Source organism: Leucopleurus acutus (genome assembly GCF_964270905.1).
Source record: "Leucopleurus acutus genome assembly, chromosome: 3".
NCBI lineage: Eukaryota > Metazoa > Chordata > Mammalia > Artiodactyla > Delphinidae > Leucopleurus > Leucopleurus acutus.
In genome coordinates, this window is record NC_139145.1 from 20,003,756 (window position 1) to 20,018,695 (window position 14,940).

Genomic DNA, 14,940 nt, shown 5'->3' on the forward strand with positions numbered 1-14,940 from the left:
TAGATGAAAACATATGTTAAGTGAAAGAAGTCAGTCACAAAAGCCCACATATTGTATGATTCCATTTATAAGACACGCCCAGAATAGGCAAACACATAGAAAGCAGATTAGTGGTTGCCTAGGGCTGGGATCCTGGGGGGAAAAGGAGAATGACTGCTAATGGGAACCTGTTTCTTTTTTAGTTAATGAAAATGTTATAAAATTGATAGTGGTGATAGTTGCACAACTCTGTGAATATACTAAGAATAAACTAAAAGCCATGAACTGTAATTCAGTGAATTATATAATATGTAACTTTATCTCAATAAAGGTATTATATTGAAACAAAAAAGAATAGTGACAGCAGAGTCAGGATGGATATTGAAAGTTTGAAGATAGCAGAGAAGATGTGAAACAGTCTCTGGGAGAGTAGAACAATAAACTGACTATGGAGACATATTAGGATTGCTAGGCTGTATTGAGGGGCCGCTTGAGGTTTTTGGTCTTAAATGTATTGTGAGCACCGTCAGCACTATTGTGCTGCTTAGGTAGGGGCACATAATAGGTGGAGAATTGGATTTAACCAAAATTGGGTTTTGCTAGGGAGTACAATAGAAATTAGAAATAAGTTGAGAAAATATTCAGGGGAATGGTTGGTAGAATAACCATGAGATCTGAGTTAGGTAAGAAGGAAAGTGAGGACATGACAGGATGATGGACAGTGAAAAGGTGATAGCCTGGAATTAGACATCCTAGTGGGACTGAAGGATTATTGGAGTTAGGGTATTATAAGGAGTGAGTTGGAAAAGATAGGTGGTGGTGATGTTGGAAGTGGCATGATTATTATTGACAGGCTCAGTCAGGGTTCCTCAATGGAACCACAGAACACAGAAAATGAATCGAATGTTTTCCTTACTTCTCCCGAGGATGGTACATAACTGGTTGATACTATTCTAGATGCGGAGGACAGAGTTTAATGCATTACATACAATGGATGCCTGAGGACATTAGGCTTACTTCTCTCTCAGAAATCCCACTTGAGAAAGGCTGAGATGGTATGATCCATGGGAGCTGATAGCAAAAAGGTAAAGGAAGTGAGAGGACAGATACTGAATGAATCATAGCTTAGGTTGAACTACAGAAACTGCAACTTTCATATTCTTCAGTCTAATATGTACATATTAAAATCACCAAGAATGATGGCAAGACTGGCAAAAAGAAAGACAGCAAGTGATATGTTAAAAGTTTCAACGAATAGCCAGGAAAGGGGGTGGGGTGGGTGACCAGGAGGATAGTAGATGACTTCTTCAAGTTGGAGCAGCAGGCGTAGCAGAATGGTTTGTGCTTCAAACCAGGTTTTCCAGTAGTCTGGAAGCAACAATGAGGAGTAAGAGGATATTTACCCCACCTCCAGGTCAGTGGTATTGTGTTGTAAGGAAGAAGAAACAGCCAGTACCTGAGAAGGTACAAGGAGAAGCAGTATGCTCAGAGGACAGCCATCTTTCAGTTCGAGCAAGAAGATGAAAGAACTTCCACAGAGAGAGTTAAGAATATTGAGGATTTTTTTGATCACTGACCCTAATTCCAGAGGGCAGAGTCATTTTGAGAGCAGGAGAGGGAGACTGAGTCATACTAGAAAAGTGCCCCCAGATGACGGATTAGAGTCGTGGGATGAGAATCTAGGTGGTGAGAGAAGCTATGGGAAGCTTGAATTTCTTGGGGGTGTCCAAGGTAAACAGATTTAAGGCAAGATAGAATTAGTCATGTTTATCTCCGCAGTGCTAGTCAGTGGAACTGTCTGCAGTGACAGAAATGTTCTTTATTAGTAGACTCAAACATGGTAGCCACTAGTCACATGTGGCTATTGAACGCTTGAAATGTATACTTCATGTGATGAAGACCTGAATTTTAAATTACATTTAGGGGGCTTCCCTGGTGGTGCAGTGGTTAAGAATCCACCTGCCAATGCAGGGGACACGGGTTCGAGCCCTGGTCCGGGAAGATCCCACATGCCACGGAGCAGCTAAGCCTATGTGCCACAACTACTGAGCCTGCACTGTAGACCCGTAAGCCACAACTACTGAAGCCTGTGCACCTAGAGCCCATGCTCCGCAACAAGAGAAGCCACCTCAGTGAGAAGCCCGTGCACCGCAATGAAGAGTAGCCCCTGCTCACCACAAGTAGAGAAAGCCCACGTGCAGCAATGAAGACCCGATGCAGCCAAGAATAAAATAAATTTATTAAAAAAAGAAAAATAAATAAATTACATTTAATTCTAATTAAGTTTTAAATTTAAACAGCCACGTGTGTCAGAATGGTAGATAATGGTTAGTTCTGTTGATAGCCTTTTTGTTGGGACTACTCTCATAGGGGAGGCTGGCAGCATTGAGGCAGACAACATGCAGGTGGAGCAGGCCTTCCCTTTTTCCCCTAACATCCCACTGAGAAAGTGCTAAGCTGGAGGATTGGCGGTCTTAGCAGGAACGTAAACAACTCTGTGGCCTCCCATTATTTTCTGCTGATGTGGTTTTGAGGTTAAGGGAGACAAACTGAGAGTAACCACTGTCATGCTGCCAAATCTCTCTTCTTTGTATATATAATTTTCACTTAACTCAGGGAGCCATTGTCTTCACTGTTTACAGTTCAAGGCCATATGTTTTTATTTTTGATTGCTTGTTTGCTTAGGGTTTTGGAAATAAGTGTGTGCTGATGTTTACATAGTATTGGTAATTGTTCTGTAATGCTTTGGTTGTTGTTCATTTTGTCTGTACAAATTAGTATGGGAACCACTTAAGACTAAGACCTAACGCAAATTATAGATAGGCTGGTAGGTATGTTCTAAAGATGGGCTTAAATCTTTGGCTAAGACTAAGAAATAAATTTGGAAGACTAATAATGAGAATTACATAATAATAAACAACTAATGATAATCTGAGTGCTTTCTGTGGGCTGAACACTCTTACAACTTATTTGGATTATTTGATGTGATCCTTACCAGAACCCATGAAGATAGATGCTATTATCATGTCATTTTGTGGGTAAGTCACCTGATACTCAGAGAGCTTAATTAACTTGCCTAAGGGAACACAGCTAGTCGAGTCCTAGCCTGGAGACCATTTTGTCCAACTCTAAAGTTGGTGCACATTATTCCACTGTGTGCCACTGCTTCTTTGTATCTTAACAGTGCCAAGCCAAGTCCTAAGTGCAGTTCCTTAGGGCGTTTTCCATCCAGTGGTATATTAAGGCCTGAGTTAATGGTCGTAGGTTTATAGGTGGCTGTCTCAGCTCTCAGTGATGTTCCTCCTTTCTGTTTTGCATACCTTGCCCAGGTAGTTGCTTTCCTGGTAGTTGTCTTCAGACTCCATCGTTCCCTTTTGAAATCTTTGGCTGTTGTCACCAGCAACTAAGTTTTTGGATTTAAGTTTCATACTAAATTCTCTGCCTGCAGCTTAGTTAAAATGGCTCTCTCAACACTCATAAACCAGAGTAGCAGACTCCTTTAGAGCAACTTACACCTTTCTTCTTTGTAGGGGCAGTAGTTTTTAAAGGAAAAATGTAGCTGCAGGGGCCAGTCCAGTCTGCTCTGATCATAACATTTAATAATAGAATTAGCATATAAGTCTCAGCCATCTGCCAAGTCTCTTTTCCACCTGCCCACTTAGCACTTATCACTTTCTCGCTTCCCTCTTTTTCTCTTTCCCTTTACCCTCTTATTTCCCAGGAGAGCAGCCTGCTCTTATAGAAGAACATATATTACTTTAAAGTAAAGCTCATATTGCACTTCTGGTGCCATGTTTCTTTGTTATTTTAGCTTTGTGATCTTTGTCAGTTTATTTCATCATCTATAAAATAGAGTTAGCGATATATGCCTTGCCAGGACCATTGTAAGGATTAGAGATTATGTTTTTTAAGTCCCTGGCACAGAGAAGGTTCTCATAAAACAAGAGCCCCTTTTTCCTGTGAATCCATTGCTATGATTTAAATTGACAAGTATTTATTAGCATCTAATCTATGCTAGACTCTGCTGGGGATGGTGAAGAGATCAAGACAAAACCCAGAATCTCTGAATTCAGAAGGTTGTGTGATGTAGAAAGGAGACTGACATATAAACAAATAACAGAAATGTGCTAGGTGCAGAGGTATATATAAAGTGCTATAAGCAATTAATTCCTTTTCCAGCCCTGTTTGTGGAGTGGTTTCCAAGTACTTCTTTTGGGAAAAATCCTTGGTAGTCAAGATGGGTAATAAATAGAAAGAGAGAGAGAGGGAAAAAAAAAAACCTTAGAGGTTTCTGTAATCAGAGATGGAAACATTTTAAGAATTGATTTCAGCACGGCACTTGATAAAATCTCTCATAAAGTCCTTGTACATAAGATGGAGAAATGTGGGCTGGCTGATAGAATAGGAGGTGGATTTTGAAGGTGGTTATACAACTATGTCCAGGATGTTTTTCTCCTGCAGTACTTTATTTTTATTTATAAAATCTCTGGGTTGGAGGGAACCTTAGAAATAGATCATCTACTCTAACTTGTGCCTAAGGCCTTGCTGTAACCTGATCTCTTTTTCTCCCTTTGAATTTTTTTTTTTCATACCCGTGATTCATTTATTTTTTAACTGGAAGTTTGTGCTTCTTAATTTCCCTCACCTATCTCTCTCCTCCCCCCACAGCCGCCACCCCCCACCTCCCTGGCAACTACCTGTTTGTTTTCTGTATTTACAACTCTTTCTGTTTTGTTATGTTTGTTCATTTGTTTCACTTTTTATATTCCACATATAAGTGAAATCATATAGTATTTGTCTTTGTCTGACTTATTTCACTTTGTATAATACTCTCTAGGTCCATCTATGTTGTTGCAAATGGCAAGATTTCTTTTTTTTATGCCTGAGTAATATTCCATTGTGTGTGTGTGTTTGTGTGTGTGTATATATATATATAGCAAAGATTTCAAAAGGGAACGATGGAGTCTGAAGACAACTACCAGGAAAGCAACTACCTGGGCAAGGTATGCAAAACAGAAAGGAGGAACATCACTGAGAGCTGAGACAGCCACCTATAAACCTACGACCATTAACTCAGGCCTTAATATACCACTGGATGGAAAACGCCCTAAGGAACTGCACTTAGGACTTGGCTTGGCACTGTTAAGATACAAAGAAGCAGTGGCACACAGTGGAATAATGTGCACCAACTTTAGAGTTGGACAAAATGGTCTCCAGGCTAGGACTCGACTAGCTGTGTTCCCTTAGGCAAGACTGGAAAACAGTGATATATATATATCACCTCTTCTTTATCCATCCATCTGTTGATGGATACTTAGGTTGCTTCCATATCTTGGCTATTGTAAATAATGCTGCAATGAACTTGTGGCACATACATCTTTTCGAATTAGCGTTTTATTTTCTTCAGGTAAATACTAGGCCTTTTAATTTTGTGTGTGTGTGTGTGTGTGTGTGTGATACGCGGGGCTCTCACTGTTGTGACCTCTCCCGTTGCGGAGCACAGGCTCCGTACGTGCCATGGCTCACGGGCCCAGCTGCTCCATGGCATGTGGGATCTTCCCGGACTGGGGCACAAACCCGTGTCCCCTGCATCGGCAGGCGGACTCTCAACCACTGCGCCACCAGGGAAGCCCGCCCTTTTAATTTTTAATTCAGTAGTACAGAAAACTATATAGTAAAAAATATGCCTGCCTCCTCTTCCAGTCCCCAGGTGTCCCTGTCATCCTCCCTAGAGATAAGACATTATTAATAGTTGCTTCTGTGTATGATCATGTTTTATTATATGTATCTCTTTACACCTTGTATTATAGTTATTTGAATGTATGTGCTGTCTCCCTTAGTAAATTGTAAGCTCCTTAAGAGCAAGAACCATGCCTCATAATTTCCTATATCTCCCCAAACTTACACATTGAAGATTATCAATAAATACTTGCTTGATTAAGTATTTAAAGGAAATTTGGACTAGGGGAAGACAGGCTTCTCTGGTAACATGCCACAGTTTTCTGTGTCCTTGGCCGTATCTTTAACAGTCATTTTTCCCCAGTGACTTGGATGAACATGTAGAAAGCATGCTTGTAATATATGCAGATGACACAAAGCTGGGAGAGCTAATAACATCAGATGACAGAATCAAGACTTCACATGATCTCAACTGACTGGAATGTTCAACTGAAAAGAATAGGGATAAATATAAAGTCCTGTTAGAGGGGAAACATACCCAACAACTTAGTTACCCAAGTAAAGAATTAGGAGACCTGTCTTGATAACATTTTTGAAGATGATTGGGAAGGATAGGGGATAGATCTTAATTGCCTTTATGCTCAGTTTAAGCCAGTAGAATACCAGGATTGTCAATAAAGTAAACACAGCCTTGGCTGAATTAGTAGAATATGAGTCCAGACAAAGCAGCTTGTGGTTCTTGTGTTCTCTTTACTGGTCAGACTGCTTGTTGGAATATTGGGTCCATTTTGAGGTGCCACACATAGAAGACTGACAAATTGGGGTGTATGTAGAGGAGATTAACTAGGAAGGTAAAACATGGGTATAGGAATCAGACAGATCTAGACTGTTCTGGGTTCTTCTGACTAGTTGTGATAGTTTGGCAAAGTCAATTCCTTTGAGTTTGTTTTCATACGTTTAAAATAGGGCAGAATAATAATACCCATCTCCAGAGGATCATTAAAAGGATTAGAGCTACCCTAGGCCCTCAAAGGTTCTGCAGTCCAAGTCTTATTAGTGATTGGCTTAATGACTAGATATAGTACCTGTTTTGAAGGTGGTTACATTTTAGTGGGTCAGACAACTGAGTAAAACCAAGATTGTAATGTAGCTTGTTAAGTGTTCAAAGAGCTGACTTGTGGAAAAGGGGGTAAACTTATTCATACAGCCCCCAGTAAATGCAGATTAAGCCAGAATTGTTGTGTAGCGGTAGAATGGGTTTACCTAGGAGGAAGTGAATTCTCCTCAGTGAATGGATATAGTTGAGACTGTTTAATCACTTGTCAGGGTTGCTTATAGAGGCATTTATATGAGTGGGAGGTTGGACTAGAAGGATAGGTAAACTATGGCCAGCCAGGAGTCAAATGTAGTTAGACATCTGATTTTATAAAGTTTTATTGGAACATACCACACCCAGTTATTTATAATGTTGCCTATGGCTGCCTTCCTGCTATAATGCAGAGTTGAGTAGTTATGACAGTTAAGGCGATGTGACATATCGCCTTCCAAGCCTAAAATATTTACTACCTGGTGCTGTACAGAAAAATTTTGCTAACCCCTGGTCTAGGTAAATGCTTCACAACCTAAATTATTTTGTGAACTGATAAGCTTTCTAAATTCTCTGTCATGGGGATGTCAAGTGTCAGGAGGGACAAAGGCAATATTTGAAGTGAGATGGTCACAGTTCTTCTTGTTAACTGCAAGGAATGAAGACTGGAAAACAGTTGGTTAATTAACTTCCAAGACCCTTTAAGAGAGTATGATTTGATAAACAGACACCTTTTGCTATGAGAAAAGTATTTGTATGCCACTTGGACTAAAGTTGTCTATACCCACTAGAATTAGGAGGTGGTCCTATTGTAGTGGAAAAGACTGGTTGTGTTAACTGTTCTGAGCTCTCATTTTCTCACTTGTAAATGGAACACTTTTCAGTTTTGTAAAGATTGGAGCTAATGTGGGCACTCAGATTTAGCTGTCATTGCTATATATCATAAAGCATCTTATTGGAGTATATGTGTCATAAAGACAGAGTTTTCAATGGGAAAGTATAAATCCTTCCCCCTGGTGCTGCAAGTTAGGATAGTACACAAAAACCTTTCTTGGTGTGGACTAGATTTTTAGATCTAATGGCAAGTAGAGGAAAAATAGATCTCATTAGCAAATATGGGAATATCTTGCTGCTGGCAGTTTCAGTCCATATTATGCAAGTAATATTCTCTGTACTAGAAAGGCAGAGGTTTCCCAGACAGTCACCTCTCCCAGTGGAATAGGATTTTAAACTTTTCTTCTTCAAGTACATTTTGTCTTTTATATTTAGAGTCTACTGCCAACTAACAGTTTTTCTTTTTTGTTTTGTTTCTTTTTTTTGTTGTTGAAAGTGTTGACTCGGAGACAAAAAGAGACTAAGAGAAAGAGCAAGAGTGACAGTGGGACAGCTGCTCAGATTTCCCTAGACATTGACAAGTAGGTATACTGTGTTTACGGAGCTCTTGCTTATTAACACATACCATCACTTAGACCGAATAAGAGACCAATTTCTCTCTTACCCTGGGTTTCTTCGGCCTGGCAATCACTTTGTTGCTTTAATGCCTGTATTTCTTTTTCATATTCCCAGTTTATGTCAGCATAAGTGGGTGGCCTCTGTATCCCTTTTTGTTACTCTGAAAAGACCCTGCCACTCACTCCACTTCCACATTGCTCTTAGCTTTCTGTTTTCTTTGAATTTGCATATTGGTGTTTGGTGCTTTGGGGAAGCAGTGTGCTATTTTGCAATGTAATGGTACAGAAGTTGAGTTGCAAGAAGTTGGGCAATATTGAAGACTTCCTTGGGTTGTGGGTTGCAGCTTGACTAAGAAAGCACATTCATTACAAAGGGAGGCAGGGGCAAGGGGTGGGTCAGGTATAAGTGCTGCCTCCTGAAAGTAAAGACATCACCAACAATACATTAGGGCAGTTAGTCATTAGAAACATTTATCTTTGAAACACAGATCTTATCTTAAATCCTAAATTTCATGGCTGCCTTCCCTAATCGAGTTGAGCAGAGCTCCACTTGCTCCTTTTGGAATCCTTCTGTCATGCAGTCATTTTTCTAGGACTGTATTCATCACACTATTGCAGTAATTTTTTTCCTTTCGTTTTTGACATTTCTGTCTCCGTGGCTAGTCTGTGAGTTACTTGAAGGCAGATACTTGCCTTCATTCATGTTTATATCCCCGGCATCTAATAAAATGTGTGTGAGACAGCAATAACAATAATACCTGTTTGTTGAGCTCTTAATATTATGTGCCAGCCGCTGTGCTGGGTGGTTTATTTACTTTGTAGCTATCACAATAGCTGATAAGGTAGTATTCTTTCTTTTTTAGAAATAAATATAGAAACTGAAGAGAAATTATACGTAACTGGTTAAGATCATGTGGCCAGAACTGGCAAAGTCTACCTGACTCAAAAACTTATGCTTCTTTTACAGTGCTGCCGTTTCTCATGTAGTAGGGGGTTAATAAATGCTTTTTACATTAATTAATAAACCTTGAAAGGTACACTAGTGTAGCTTTTCTCATAAGTCAGAGTTTTACTTGTATTCTCTCTAATGATTAATTACTTGAGAGACTTATTTCTCCTATTTTAAAGACCCTCCCAGAGAAATTTTTCCATAAAGGCAATCTAAATCTTTCTGTAGTAACCGAATAGCAACAGCCAGAAGGAGAAGCTTTGGAAAGTTTTCTTTAGCTTCTTAAAACTAAGATGATTTTATGAGTCAGGCAGACCTGGCTTCTGACAGTTATTAGCTATAGGACTTCGAGGAGAATAGTACCTTCCTAATAGGGCCCACTAATTAATTGAGAAATTGTGTTTAAAGGGCCTTGTACCAGTTCTCACCACAGAGAAAATACTTCATAAATGTTCATTTTCTTCCTTTGTCTCCAGTGATTCCATGTTTGCTGATGCCTAATAAACCTTACCTCAGGGACACAATTTCCTCTTTCCACAAACTCTACAATTATAAAAAGATAAAAATAACTATATATAGGAAGTTGTGCAAAAGCCTCTGGCAGAACCACATGGTTTTAGTAACTTCCTAGTGGATGTTGCAGGTTGTAGAATTAAGGAAGTCAGCATATAGACGGACTTGATATACTAATCAGACAAGTTCATCTACCGTGGTAAAAATGTCATTTTGATTTAATGCTCTTGGTGTTCCCTTTTCTGTCTAATTTTAACTTCTCTTTGAAGAAAACGATTACACTTAATTTGAGAAGAGTTTGACTGAAGTCTGGAGAGCAATTAGCATTGTTTGAGATAGTTAGAAGAGCTGATTTCATTATCATCCCACTGCCACAACAGCAGGGTAAGAGAAACAGCCAGGGAAAACCACTAATCACTCAGTCCTTTTTTTTTTTTTTTTTCACTCAGTCCTTTTGATTGGCATTGGGTTAGTTTTATTGGCGATCCTGCTGAGCGAATCTGCTTTGGTTGACATGTCTTCTTCACAGAATAACTTTAAGACATAAAAACACAATTTGAGACATATCTAGGAGCACAGAGGCAAAAGCAAATCTTAAAACTGCCTTTTCTCTCTTTCTTCTGATTGGCTAGGAATGAGAAGTGTTATCTCTGTAAATCCCTAGTCCCATTCAGAGAGTATCAGTGTCATGTAGAGTCCTGTCTCCAGCTTGCAAGAGGTGACCAAGGAGATGGGCCTGAAGAGAGTGATAGAGTATGCTCAGCTGTGGAGGGGAAGCGTCCACAATGGCTGAGGAACCCAAAGGTATGTGTGGAGTGTTTTAGGAAAGGTTACCTAACCCTCCACAGTTCTGTTCTGGGCTTTTTTCCTCCCTCCTTCCTTCTTCTTCTGTTTATCTTGAAATAGGATTTGTGCTTTTTAAAATTATTTTTTCTTTTAATTAAAAAGTAATATATACTCATTGTAGAAAATATGGGAAGTTCAAAAAAAAAGTATGAACAATAGCGAAATTATCATCCATAAGTTAGTTACTCAAAGATGACATCTTCTAGTATTTTGGCCTATTTTTTTCTAGTCTTTTTTTAATGCATTTTAATGTAATTGACACCATATTATATATGTACATATACACATATGTGTACATACGTATACTTGTATGTGCATATGTATATATACACTTACAATTGTAACATAAACACCTTCCTGGGTTTATTTTTAAACTGTTTTTTAAATTACTCTTAATGTTTGTATCACACAGTCAATTAACCGTTCTCATATTATTGGACATTCAGATTGTTTTCCAGTTCTTCTGTATTATAACGCTGTGTTTAAAACATTAATCAGTCTTTGTACCACTGATTATTTCCTTAGAATAGATTTCCTGAAGTGGAGCTCTTAGGGCAATGGGTATAAACATTAAAATCTCTTGAAACATACTGCCAGATTACTTTCCAGAAAGTATATCCAGTTGTATACCCACTGCCAGGAACATACAGTCAACTCTGTTGAACACCTCATGTACCTAGCCTTATTAGGAAACTGTAGGATGTGGTCCTGGTCACTGGGAAGATGTGCTTTCTGGGCTTTGTGATTAGAGATCAGGAAGAGCAAGTCTTGGCTTAGAGATCAAAGATAAAGCAGCAGCTCCATGTCCAAGGCTTACTGACATAGCAGTCACTGAACACTAAGATGGAGAAGCCATTATCTGTCATGATGAAAAAAGAATATGAAGAAAAGTATGAAGAATCAGGGGAAATTATCTTTTCCTTATATGAATGGGGTGATGTTTAGGTGGTAATTTGGAGTTAGGGCTTACGGGTATGTGCTTACACCATAGAGCTAGTTTTTTCTCTGTCATCGCTGCCTCTAGAAGCTAATTTGAAACTGTTATTTTCTATTTTAAACCTCTCCAAATCTATCATAGGTCAAAGGTTACTGTTCTCTAATACGATCTTGGTGGAATAATTTGCCTTGACTCTGGTATCCATTCTTAGATATATTCTTGGCATAAAGATGTATTCTTTTAATCATATTTGCTTTTTTACTGTGTACCCTCGTTTATTAGAAAGCAAAAGACTTTCCTACAGCTGTACCCCTACACCTCTTCTCTCCTGGAGATAGGTGTGATCTGGGCTAAGGAAGTTGTATTTTAGACTCTGTGTAACCCTTTCATCTATTTTTCTCTGTCACAGGAAAAAGGCTTCAGTGAAGGCCGACTCCTTAGTCTCTTGGAACAGTCTGAGTACAAGACTACAGGTGAGGATCCCAGGACCAGTTTTCTGAGCTGCTTTCTGAGGCCTTCTAGTAAAAATAGCCACTACCAACTCCCCTGACTTTTTGCTAGAGTTATGTGGTTGCACATTTGACCCAGTCAGCCAGCCTTTGAGACTTGGTCTAGGTCATCTCTCCCTAAGGAAGATGAAATACTCTGTCTTATTTATCATGTATTTTGTTTCAGCCTCTATAAAGCTTGAACTTTCTACTTGCCTTTTGAACTGGGGAAAAAACATTTCCAAATCAGAGTGGAATGTGGTACAAGTCCTAAGTACCTCCTAAAGGAATAGGCATTGAAAACTAGTCATTACTGTCATCTCCTAATGTTTTGTGCATCATTCATGTTACCTTTAGCATAGTGTCTCAACCTCTGCTCCTGAGGGACTGTAGGAAGTAATTCTGTCTCTGTGCCTAATATTTAAGGAGGAGTAGAGTGGATTGTTTAAGAGCATTGCATAGAGTTAGTAATACCAACTTCATAGATTGAAAGGATTATATCTAGTAAAGCTCCACACATATTCCCTGACGTAAGTAGGCTCTTGATAAATGTTAGCTGCTATTATTACTGTTGTTGTTGTTAATAGTTGCTATTGATAAATTTACTAGATGTAGGTGGAAGAGGAACTTTAGCTTAGGTCTGGTGAGATTTGCTTCCCATCTAGTTCTAATAGTTCATTCCGAACAAGCAAATCTGTTGTGCCTTCTGATGACTATAAAAAGGCAGCCTCTCTGAGCCCCATAGCCTGCTGCCTTTAGGTCAGCAGGTTGTGAATCTCTTCAGGTAGCAGATTTCCCTTGGCAACTCCTTGTTCCTCAAGTCCAGATTTGAAGTAGATTTATTCAGTGGTTATTCATTCAAAAGTGTTTACCTCTGTACTTTTGCAGGTAAGCCTGTTGGATGCTAATGCTCACATTCCATTGGTCTGGGGATTGGGGATCTGAGCTACCTGGATAAGCCTGATGAAGAGCAGTGCCCAGAACATAGGAAGCACACGATCAGTGAAAAGTGTTATGATTACACCACCACTAACAACATTATTACTTTTTCTGTCCTATCACAGATGCAGAGATAAAGACCAAGTTTTCAGAGACAGGAGCCTTCAGGTGAATTGGGGTGTGCATTGAAGTGTGGCTGACAGCAGTTCTAGAAAAGTACAGCCCTGGTCCTATGTTCTGTGTATAGTGTGATATTCAGACTGTTGAAGTAGAAAACTGTGGAACTGTGTGACTGCTCTCTGTATAACTCTGTGCCTGCCATATATCTGGGCTGAGAATTGGATAACTACCTCAAGTTCATTCATGGTGTCAGAACAAGCAGAGGAAAAGCTGTCTTACTCCTCTTTGCCTCTCTATCCCCACCCAACCCTTGTCTTCTGACTTAAAATTCAAGCAGCTTGGGAATTTGGGTCTGAATCCTCATTTCTTTACTACCCAACTGTGTGGCTTTGGGTATATGATTTACCCAGTGTCCTCATCTGTGAAAGGGAAATGATAGTACTTATCTGATTGGATTATTCTAAAGATTACATGAAATAATAGTATATGTAAATACCCCTGGTACGCATACTTAGTGCTTATTAGTAGGTGTATATTGAATTCTGATTTTTTTCTCCTTCTCTCTAGGGTGCCTTCACCAGGGGTAGAAGAGGCAGGTTGCAGCAGAGAGATACAGAGTTCCCCTGCACATCTCGACTTAAATGAGTCTCCCATCAAGTCTTTTGTTTCTATTTCAGAAACCACAGATTGCTTAGTGGACTTTAAAAAGCAGCTTACCGTCCGGTCAAGTAGCCGGACACGGACCAAAGCAGGCAGAGGAAGAAGGAGGAAATCCTGAATTTCTAGGGTCTAAAGGTTGACAAAACCATTAGCAATAGGGGTGGGCCATGTTCATTAAGCCTTAGTGGTCTCCAGTTCATTGTTATGCAGGTTTTGGCCCTGCAGTTTCTACCACCAGCACCCACTCAGTGTTCTGGTTTTTATGTTTTCTATAAGCTATACAGACAACTGTGTGTAGTATTCTGTTTTATAACAGTCTGTTTGAATTCACTTGTGGTTAAAAAGAAAATTTAAATATATTTATCTATGTTTGTATGAAATTTTATTTCAATAAGATGGAGATTTTCCTTTTTTTCTCTGGGCTTAGGGGAGGGATATTTTAATTATGGAGCTAGTTCTCAGACTCATAAATTGCATGTTTCGGAATGAATTCCATTACTGGTCTCTGACATACTGCCTATATTCACAAAATGTGTAGTGCACAGTTCTGAACACTGTGTGGTTACTCTTGACTTTCTCTGACATCATTCTGGAAGATGCCAGGGCATTGAATTCTACTTCTGTTCTGCTGTCCTTAACATTCAGTGACTTGTCATCTCATCTTGCTGCCTCACCCAGTTAAGAATTCTCAGCCAGAGCATAGGACCTTTGAGGGATATGTCTGACAATTCTTGCCAGGAGTTTGTAAGTGAACTCTAAGTTATTAGTTCCTATACAATTACTTTTTCTTCCTAGATTAACCAGTGGGGATGCCTTGTATATTCATCTGCTAAAACTGAGATTGGTTCTCTTGCCATCAGAGGTCATAGCAGCAACAGGAAATAACTTCTATTTCAGTTCATTAGTAGAGGAGTGCACATTCTCAACCACATTACCCAGGACCTTCCAGTGAAGAGCAGAGATGTGGTCTATCCTCAGTGCACAGGCAGACTCCAAAGATGAGAGGATGTTGAATGGCAGAAGCAACTGCCTAGGGGGGATGACCAAACAAGGATGTTGAGAAAGCTAGCTTTGGCCCAAGTTGATTTGAAGGTGTAGTGGGAGATGGTATGAGGTGGCTGCCGACCAGGAAAGGATCCTGGGACAAGATAAACGGCACCACTCACACTCTCCTAACTTCTGATTTACCAAGTCCAAAATTTTCTTTTCCTTTATTTTAAAACAAACATGAAGTGTGTGTTAGACTGAGGAGTTCAGAGATAGCTAGATGTAAGGCACAGCACAGGCCTTTA

At 39.5% G+C, this 14,940-nt stretch overlaps 1 protein-coding gene across 1 annotated transcript in view; it reads left to right on the forward strand.

Moving 5' to 3' along the window:
* UIMC1 (ubiquitin interaction motif containing 1) overlaps window positions 1-13,969 on the forward strand; it is a 138,948-nt gene extending 124,979 nt beyond the window's left edge. The window contains exons 9-13 of the mRNA XM_082836398.1: window positions 8,076-8,160; window positions 10,291-10,462; window positions 11,851-11,914; window positions 12,994-13,036; window positions 13,556-13,969. Coding sequence (XP_082692524.1) covers window positions 8,076-8,160; window positions 10,291-10,462; window positions 11,851-11,914; window positions 12,994-13,036; window positions 13,556-13,766 — 575 coding nt within the window. The 3' untranslated portion in view covers window positions 13,767-13,969. The remainder of the gene's footprint in view (window positions 1-8,075; window positions 8,161-10,290; window positions 10,463-11,850; window positions 11,915-12,993; window positions 13,037-13,555) is intronic.
* Window positions 13,970-14,940: the final 971 nt, after the last annotated feature.